Source organism: Ascidiella aspersa, chromosome 9, assembly GCF_963924565.1.
Source record: "Ascidiella aspersa chromosome 9, kaAscAspe10.2, whole genome shotgun sequence".
In the NCBI taxonomy this organism is placed as follows: domain Eukaryota; kingdom Metazoa; phylum Chordata; class Ascidiacea; order Phlebobranchia; family Ascidiidae; genus Ascidiella; species Ascidiella aspersa.
In genome coordinates this window covers 19219999-19230640 of record NC_139455.1, presented here as the reverse complement: position 1 = coordinate 19230640, position 10642 = coordinate 19219999, and the positions used below count along the sequence as shown (strand labels likewise).

At 34.8% G+C, this 10642-nt stretch overlaps 1 protein-coding gene across 1 annotated transcript; it reads right to left on the bottom strand.

The window, feature by feature from the left end:
- Nucleotides 1-1662: 1662 nt before the first annotated feature.
- LOC146133449 (solute carrier family 67 member A2-like) lies at nt 1663-7354 on the bottom strand. Its single transcript, XM_083397192.1, has 7 exons — nt 7214-7354; nt 6856-6987; nt 6412-6575; nt 3573-3867; nt 3267-3488; nt 2832-2990; nt 1663-2208 (listed from the first exon to the last, which is right to left on the bottom strand). Exons 1-7 carry the CDS (start codon nt 7259-7261, stop codon nt 2005-2007), a joined length of 1224 nt encoding a protein of 407 aa, XP_083253318.1. The 5' UTR covers nt 7262-7354; the 3' UTR covers nt 1663-2004.
- Between the last annotated feature and the right edge of the window lie 3288 nt (nt 7355-10642).

Here is a 10642-nt window from a genome sequence, read left to right as displayed (position 1 = left end):
GAACAGACTTGTACTGAATGTCAGGATATGTAGTCATCAGCTGTTAACCCATGCAGTTTTTTCAACATTAAAAGTTAGTATTTTAAACAACAGTAGGTTAACGTTTTCTGGAAACTTAACAAACCTAAAGCAATTTTTGACCCAATTAAGAACCTGGAAAAATTGCAGCTGAACGTTTCAATTTCCGCAAACTTTTTATCTTAAATTTCAAAAAAACGGAGTAAGATGTCAAGTTTTGGACAACCCGAATTGCACGTTTTATCAACTTTTCGCAGCCGACCGAGCTAAATTGCGCAATAAATCCCCGCGTATTGGCAAAACTTTTCAATGTGGATAACGGGTGCATACTGCATGTGCATGAATAATGTGATTCGTATCTTAATCTTTTATGACCTTTTCTCTAATTAGACTTTATAGCATTTATGAACACGTTCTAACTAATAGTTATATCTACATAATAAAAGAGAAAGTTTATGAGATGTATGTACCAGTTAAAGAGTTGTGCACAGGCCACAGATTTACTATGACAAATCTGCAAAACGTTCGATAACGTTGATAAGAACGACAAAACGTCACGGAAAGTTAACATGTGTAAATACATGTAAATAAAAAATTTAAATCTTGAATAAAGTCCGGGTACCACTAATTTTGTTTCTAAATTTATACCGTATTAAAGGTATACTGTAATATTTAAAAACCGATAAAACCATTAATAATATATTAGTATCAATAATAAAACATATTGATTATAATTTAACCTAGGGTGGTCCAAACCCAGGCCCGCGGGCCTCATGTGGCCCGCGACATCATTGTTCGTGGCCCGCGAAGCACTGTTGAATTATTGCAATGGGTACCTTCGAGGGTTTATTCAAATAAATCTAAGTGATCAACGAACAGTAAGCATACTGCAATTGTTTGGTTATGATCATATTTTTCCGGTTATACCTTAAATAAAACAGTTTTCTATCGCTCACCAAATTCGGATTCAAGGGGTGGCAAGAACATCTTATTTTGGTACGTGGGTTAGACCCGACAGCGACGCGAAGAAATCGACCCTCTCCATTCACGCGGTATCACAAGGCCACCGTATTGATTTCAATGCGGCGTCTGTTGTGGCCCGGGACCCTGACTACAGGAAAAGACTATTTCTTGAGTCATGGAATATTCAACGGGGCAACACAATGAACATCAAAACAGACGTGATGTTTTCAGCGTGCTACAGGCACCTGCTTAAAGATTAGAGGCCCCATTATTCGTTATCGCGCGGTGTTTTCGTTGCGTTGTAACGTGCTTGCGTTCCATTCTTTTTTTTCCTTTGTTCATTGTATCGTATAAAAATACAGTAGTTTATTAATTAATTAGAACTCCATAACAGAAGAATATCTAACTCTAATGGACAATAGTGTTTATATTTGAAGATAAATATGTACCGGTAATCTTTTTTTTTCATTGTCTTGGTAAAGACTCGATTCTATATTTTATTCAAAAAAATAAGATAAATAGCTTGGGCGCCCTTGTGAGAACCCGTATCCAAAACCTTGCTAAATTTGCCCGTTTTTGTGTTGCACCGCACGCGAACGTAATGTTGTTTGCCAAATGCCAGATAACACAAATAATACTACAGCTATTATTATTGATAAAAAGCATAGTTTTTGTCCATGTTGTCTTTTAATTCGGAAAAACTGCATAAAGTCAATAAAATAAACTAATCGTAGTACGAAGCGGCAACTCCACGAGAAAACACATGATTCTGTTAAAAAAGACTAAAATCAGTAAGAACATTTTGACACCAACATGCAATACAACTACCCAACGAATATACGATAAAATAATTCACCAAAAAACTTTCATTTCTAGACTGTAAAAATTCTATATTAATCTTCCGAGAAAAAAAAACAAGGGATTCAAAATGCACAAAAACACAGGTCACGTCGATTTTAGAGGATTGCATACAGAAAAAAAGTAGGTAACATGATTGGGTATTGAGGCAAGTAAAACACAGCTCTACTGCTTAAAAGTGATCGGCTTAGAGGGGACGTGATTGCGATAGATTTGAAGGTAGTAAACTAACAGGCCGACAGTTGAAAGTGCGAGCGAAATGAGCGTTGGCAGCGAATAAGAGAACTCCTGTGCAACGCCCGACACTAGGGGTGCTGCGGAGCGGGCGATGGACAGAATGGAAGAACTGAAACCGATCAGCTTTCCCGTCTGAAAATACAATTTTTAACTCATTGGTTTGAATGAAAACTAAAAAATATTCCACCATATGCTGTTCCACCTTCACAATTTACGATTTTTAGTACACCGGCTCGGATTTGGATGGTTATACGTAGCCTTATTCGAGCTTCAAGTTTGAGTCAAGCAAAACAAACTTGAGTCCCAAGAAGGTCTACAGTACACAGTCCTGGTTATGGCATACAGTGAATTTATTTTTTTAAATGTCTTGCTTTCTGTGACCCAGATGTGGGAGCCCAAACAACGGAAAAATATGTCCCAATAAAAGAATGAAAGTCCAATTATTAACTGGAACAGAGTCGCTAGAAATGTCTTTGAGGACAAAATGGAAGCTAAACGTTTTTCTTTCTTTTTTCAAAGTCTGGCTGCATTTGATTTGCTATCAAACTAGACTTCATAACTTTTTGCTGGCAAAACAAACAAATGAAGATTATGATTTGCTGATTTGTCTGTCCAGCAATAAATAGTGGGGGTTCGTTTTATTTTTTGTACCTTTCTTTAGTTATGGTAAAGGCATTTTAGAATAAGTCTATTAAACAAGATTTTTATGTAGTTAAATTGTTGTCTTAAATACGCTTTTAAGCCGGGATGCTTACCTCATCTGGTTTTGAACGCTTAGTTGTAAGTATAACGCCACATGCCCTTGCTGTGGTGGTGCCCATAGACAAAATGGCCATACCAACCATCAACTGAGCAACGCTGGACGAGGTGGTACACACCAAAAAGGCAAATGGAATCAGGAAACCGGCGTGCATCTGATTAAAATGGGTCATTTTGATAATAGAAATCTCACAACATTAAGGACCAGACAGAAATAAGCAAGGCAAAAACAATGTTTGGTTACCTACAATGAAGTCCATAGTTACTTTGGATAGAGTAAAGTAACCATAATAGATTCCTTTTTGTAATCATTTTTTACTAACATTTATTTTTAAACTAAGATTTTTTATTTCACATTAAAGTATACTTTAAACAGGGCCAGTAAATTAACAATACTAGGAAAATAAATGATCAATAAATCATGATATTACCTGCAATTTTTCCTCATTTCCTTTATAGAAATGATGAACTGAAACCCATCCAATAATTATACCAAACACGAATCCCAAAACACCACTGTAGGAAAGCAGATAGCCTACTTCAGCAGAGGACAACTGAGGGTACTGCTGTTTTACACCGAGAATAAAAGATGACCGATAAAGCAACACTGCAAGGGCAAAAAGGAATCGGAATAGAAACAGGCCCCGGTGAGCCTAAAAAAGAATAAAATTTACTTTGCTTGCCGCTAAGAAAAAAAACTTTTCGTACATGATTATACAACACTGACACAAACCCACCTTCCAATCAATTTCCCTCAGTTTTTTTAAAAGGCTTTTATCTTCTTTAGTATGCTTAATTTGACTGGTTTGGTTTACATTTGGCCAAATAACAAACCAAACAACAGCTGCATTGATAAGGAACAAAAAACCACATAAGCCAAAACTCAGTGAAACAGTAGTAGACAAACTGAAGTGCTTCGATAAAAGGCCGGAGATAGATGGGCCAATGATAAAACCAAAATTGGCAAGAGCATTGAATTGACTAATGGATTTCGTTTTTTCCCCAACTGCAGAATAATCTGACAAACAGTTTCTGAAAACAGAAAGAATTCTTATATTTTGGTAAATGTGTAACAACTCAGCAATTAAAATAAGGCCTCAACCAAATATGTTAAAATATTTTTTATACCCAATAAAAAAATAAGCAATGAATTAAAAAAAAAACTTTGAATAACCATTTTTATTTCAATAACAAAAGCAAAGCATCTTATATATATACAGTCCTCTTAATATAAAATGAGTTGTTGTTTTCAGACCTAAGGGTCTTAATTTAGTGACAAATTATGTGTGTCTTACACGACTGGAGGTCAAACATTTTATTCAATGGCTTCTGATGCACTTTTGTGCAACCACAAGAAATTGACGAATTGCTACGGTTAAAAGTCTTATGTATAAATATGTCGATTAAGACATCAAAACGGTCTCATGGAGTAGGAAATAGTTATTTTCCTAATCATCTGATTTGTGTATTATTTTTCTGGAGAGATTTTGGCTGTTTGTAATGGCTATAAATCTAGGAGTCATTTCAAAGAATTGATTATTAGACCAAATTTAGTGTTAATTTAGTCAACTTGTTAACTTATGGGCATGTGAATTTCTGATGCGTGTAAAAAACATGCTGATTTGACCATAGGCGCTGAACGTGGGCGTGCAGAGCGTTTTTTAACGCCCTGGATTTGCCGTGCAGTTAGTGTGCAACTCCACTTCTGTGAACACCATATTACAGCTAGTGCAATGAACACCACAAGTGGCACAATGGTGGTTCACTCTAACAGTATGCGCGACTTTCCTGAATGACATGGGGAGAAGTACCATCTGCGAAATTGTTCGTTCGCACCTATAATAAACCGAAGCGTTGCTGAAAAAAAACAAATACCAGGTCACGCTAAATGTAGGTCAAGCTTAAGCTGATGAGAAATTTGTGTTTAGTGAAAAATTTTCTGTGATAAAGATGTGTCAAGCCAATTACCGCGGCTAAAATAGACAAGTGTTAACCTATTTCCTAACTTTTCAACGCCCTATAACTCAGTGCTTCGTCTACCATAACAATTCCTACTGTTTAAAATGCTGAGACGTTTGGTCACTCAAATCGATAAATAAACGTAATATTCCGAACAAAAGCTTTTAAACGCCAAACACATATAAAAACCTCGTTCAATACCGCCGACTCCTCTTGCACAAGTCTCTTTAATTTTTTATATTGGTATAGCCCAAAAAATTCGCACTCGCTTCGCTAGCACCTTCTGCGCGTATGCTATGGCTGATGGTAAGTTAAGAACACTGCTCAAAGTAGATTGGCACTAACCTCCGTCCTTCATCATTTTAATACAGGACAAAGCACGCATTAGCTTTAAGAAAATTAATCCTGACGAAATTACAGGAGATACAACTTATGTTTTAAACATAATATACGGAACCGCAAAATCGGTTAGCGAGACCTGCTACGTTTTGTTGGTAATGAGTGGTGGCGTAATGAGGGCCGGGCTGGGGGCTCGGCACCCCCCCTCCCTTTTCGCAAGTGACATGATCGTTTGTTTGTTCATTTTTGTCAGGGTTTAACTCACTGTCTAAAGCGGAAATGTTTTTATGTTTTGAAAAAAAAATCAAATGCAAAACGCCGTTTTTCAAGTCTTGTGTGGTCAATCATAAACGCAGGATGTTTTTTCTCTTTCGCCTTTCGTTATTCATCCAGGTTCGTTGATCAGCAAAAATGTATTCGACCATTGACAACCCTAAGTCAAGCCTTCTTCCTTTTTCTCTCTAATAACGTTGAGTTGGGGTACTTTTACCGCTGTTCGCTAGTTTCGATGTTGGTGTAACAACAAAATGTTTGTAACTAACGCAGATTCTCTTGATAAGGTAGTCTAACTGTGACTGCTTAAAGTCGCCTTTTTATGTAATGATAGTTACAGCAAAAGTATTTTAATATCCAAAGACATGTTGCGCAAATCGTGGCATAATAACACCGGGAAAAACGATCTTCGTTTTGCAGGTGGCGAAAGACGTGCTTGTAATTTAGCGTATAGTCCTGTACAAGGAACTTGGATAACTGCGCTGCTGATAGACGAAACATGATTCAAGATCAATCACACATATTCATGGTCTTGGTTTAGTTTTTCGCCTGAACTTAACGATTGCACACTAAGCTGTTTCAAAGCACGAGTTCGCTTTGCGTCTTAAAGGTTTACTTTGCTGGACGTTAATTGGCTGTGTCTGGTTATATATTTATGACATCATTCTTCATTAAAGTCAGACGAAAAATAGGGGAATTCTCTAGGTTGAAATTACGGGAACCCCCTTTTTAAGGACTGGTTCAAAAAACACCCTCGGATTTTGAAAGTTCGGCGCCTATGGATTTGACGTTTAATTCCAAAGAATACATCACAAAATAGTAAGGAAATTTTTGGCTAGTGTTATTTCGTCCTGGCTAGTGCTTATTAGTAGACACTTGCCCGGATGGCGAGTGCAAATTTTAATTCAATGTTAACCCTGCTCTTTTATACTGAAACAAAAGGTTTTGACAATTACCAATTCCGGCTTGAACAAACCTTAACTCTTATAAATAAATGATACATACCTACACAAATCCTGAGTGTGCTTAAAGCAGCCTGATATAACGCGGCAAGATGCAAGTAAAATTAGAGACCAAACACAGGTAGAAGCAAACATGTAGCCAAATCCTGAGACCATAATACAAACAAACAAAAGCTTGGCTCGTCCATGTTCATCGCCAAGATGACCCTTAAAAAAACTTTATATTAAAAAAATTGTTTGATAATTCAACAAATAAAACATAAAAATTTACACAAGCTAAAGGTAATTATGTTAACCTAATCACTGTGAGCACCCCAAAATAAAATAATAGCGGTATAATGGATTTATTTTTGTTCTTCAATTGTATTTTTGCAATACTTTATAAAAAATAGAAAATGAACGGGGATCGATCATTCAAAAAAAAAGTGTTTAAGCATTGCATTATTTATGACAATTGTCACAAAGCATATGTTTGTGTGTGTCTTACAATTACTGGACTTGAGAAAAGTTGAATAGCGCCATAAATAGATCCAAGCAAACCAATGGCACTAGGACTTGCACCTAGCTCTTTGGCATGTTGCGGTATCAATGGAAAAACCACGCTAACTGCAAGTAGATCCTACAAAAATAATGATAACAAGTTAAGAAAGAAACCAATTAATTAGCAGCTTATTTTTAATCAAATAGAGTATAGTACATATTTTAATCTTGGGTTTTCAATAAAATGGTTTAAATCGGTTATTTTATATAGTGTTTTTGGCACAACTACAAATATAAGCTGTTCTGCCAAATAAACAAGTTACAAGCTGTATAAACTATGTAAAACTATTTTCACTAGCACTTACCACAAAGCCGATGCAGTAAATCCAATAGGTTATTAACTTGTCCTTCATTGCTTCCCGTCCTTAAAAAGTTTATATGCTGATAAAGTTTAACAACAAATATATTGAGAAATGTAATTAAGTAATTGCAATCGAGCTGAAGCGAACTGTTGTTGACTATTGGTTTTACTATTTAGATATTTTTTAACATTTAAAAACACCGCTTACCACAGCAATTTTTAGTATTGGTTACCAGCAAAGAGATTATCCTAGTAAAGTGTGACGCAACTTGTAATAACCCTGCCTGTCCTACCAAGTCAATTTTGTAAAAACAAAATGGCATAAATTTGAACTAGAGGTAATAAAACAACAAATTACGCCAAAAGCATAAATCTTTCATAACAGGTTTAACACCATAATCATCCTGCCAGGATTTCTTTCATTTTTTGTCTTATTCAAAATGATTTTTTCGTTTAAATGTTTCCAAATATATTTGAAAAAATTAAACATGATGTAATAAAAACAATACAAATACTTTACTTGTAAACCAATTTAATGATGCACTATATAAAAAATTATGTGGAATGTTTCTGAACCATGCAGTTTTTCAAAGTTTCGGCATTGCTAGTAGGCATTCTCAAAGTTTGTTCGGGACCTTCTTCGTAGTTTTGTAAGGAACGACTTTTAAAAAAAATAGAAATGCAACACTTTCCGAACAATAGTTTTTTTTTCAACCTTTTGGAATTTCTAGAAGAAATTTTATTTATCCGAATGACAAAGTCAAAAAAGTGACACCATACCTGGTTAACCCAACATAACGATTTACAAGGACCTATTTCCGCTCTTTTCATATTACGAGTTTTAAACGTAAAAAGAAAGCTGTTTTTAAAAATTTTCCGATCAATAGATTTTTTTCAAACTCTTTGCAGTTCTAGAAGAAATGTTCCTCATTTAAACGACAAAGTCAAAAAAGTGACCCCATACCTGGGTAACCCAACATAACGATTTATAAAGGGCCTATTTCCAATTTTTTTATATTACGAGTTTTAAGGGTAAAAAGAAGGCAATTTTTAAAAACTTTCCGAAAAATAGATTTTTTTCAAACTTTTTGCAGTTCTAGAAGAAATGTTTCTTATTCAAACGACAAAGTCAAAAAAGTGACCCCATACCTGGTTAAGCCAACATAACGTTTTACAAGGGGCCTATTTCCGCCTTTTTTCATATTACGAGTTTTAAGGGAAAAAGAAGGCAATTTTTAAAAACTTTCCGAACAATAGATTTTTTTAAACTTTCGGCAGTTCTAGAAGAAATGTTCCTTATTCAAACGACAAAGTCAAAAAGTGACCCCATACCTGGTTAACCCAACATAATAAATTGTTCGGGGCCTATTTTCGCCTTTTTCATTAAAAAAAATCTATTGCCCGGAAAGTTACTAAAAATAGCTCTGATTTTGACAAAAATTCCAAAAAATATAAAGCAACATAACTTCAAATGTGTAATACTCGAAAACTAGTTTTGGCGTCAGTTTTTAAAATGTACGTTGTTATTTTATAAGTTTGATTCTTACGATGCTAAAAAAATTATAAAACTCTTTTTATAAAAAAAAATTATAAAAAAGTGATAAAACAGGCCAAGCTTAAATCGTTCAGTTAGACGTTCTAGCTATGGGGTCATCAAAATGACTTTACAGCATTGTCAACTAAGATGTATTCTGATAATACCGAATAATTAAAAAAAACTAATTTTGGCGTCAGTTTTTAAAATGTATGTTATTATTTTATAAGTTTGATTATTACGATGCTGAAAAAATTATTAAACTCTGTGGACTGGAAAGTTCTTAAAACCTTCGTTGGTTTAAAAGTGATAAAACAGGCCAAGCTTAAATCGTTCAGCTGGGTGTTCTAGCTATGGGGTCATCAAAATGATTTTACTGCATTGTTAAATAAGGTGTATTGTGAAAAAAATAAGGTGTAGTGTATATTGTGTACTGAATAACTAAAAACAATCTATTGTACGGAAAACTATTTTATTTGTCTTTACTTTTATGCTGCAGAACCAAGTTATGCCAAAAAATATTATTTTAAATCACCGAAAAATCCTTCCTCGTATTTCCCTGTAAATATAACTATTACTACAACCGAACATTAAATTCTGGTCGTGCTGCTTTTGAGCAAATAAATAACTTAACTTCAAATGAACTATGCTGATCTACGTCGGTGACGTTGAATAACAATACAAGCCGCGTAATGCGAGCGGTGGTTACCCCTATGACAAAGCGTCTCGGCGGCGTTGTGCGCATAGAAAATGTCTACCGAACCACCTTGTTGTGTTAAGAATGAAACCCAAGAAAAATAATAAAACATAAAAACTTGCATCAGGCAACCTATCGATCAATCAATATCGCTACTATGGTGTAAACGAAGTTATAAATCGTCTGTTCGGCTGTAATATTGCATCAGCACCTAATCACTAAAAATAATGAAAACAAGAATGCGTTAACCAGCTTATATAGTTGTGAAATAGTTAAATGAAAAAGACTTTGGATTAGAGATGGCAACAATTGTTGCTGAAGTATAAGATAATCTGTGGCGCGACGGGCCATCCGGTCAATTTCGAACAATAAGGTTTTATCAGTCAGCTACAGCGACGTGTAGATAGCCGGAAACGACGAACCCTTTTTGTTTATGGTGTAATGACCTTGGCTGGGTCGGAAGGATGCGATGAACCGTTTTTGTAAAATTCCGGTTTTAGGGTTCTAAGAGTTAACAATTATCCCAGTTAATTCTGTGTCGAAGTTCAAGCGCATGCTCTGGCAGAGTCGACCTGCTAAAACCTTGTCACTATTACTTTTTCTTCAAAACCTGTTATGTAGAGAATAACAGCCAGGTGTTAACGTGATCCTTTGGTTGTTATACCGCTTGGATCAACGCCTATCTATATAAGTTATAGATAGGCGTTGCTTGGATGGCCTGTTGGTGTTAATTTAAATAACTAATCAGTTTTCCGTTTTCCTGAAGCGTTTTAGAAAACCACAAAATTTAGATTACTTCAAGATGTTATCACAAATTACATTTTTAAAGTAAAGTTTTATTGTTCAATGTTGGCACCCTTTGCAAAAAAGAGTTTTCGGCGACATAAATATTTTATCATGCTGGTACATTATTCAATAAATTTGAAGCCAAAAAATTAAATAATATCAGATACAAGCTAAAGAAAAGATATGTTTTGTTTTCTTTATATAGAAATAAAAATTGCTCGTCACGTAATAAAGGTTTTTTAATGGGTGGGTAAAATAAAATAAAACAAACCAAAATAACGACTTTCTATACATGAAAATAGAAATATTTGTTCTTAAAAAAAATGTTTATAAATACTTTATGTGGTATGCGCATCAAAAATCAATTTAAAAATAGGCAAAATTTGAGCAAAATAAATTCTAAAAAAATCCTGCCA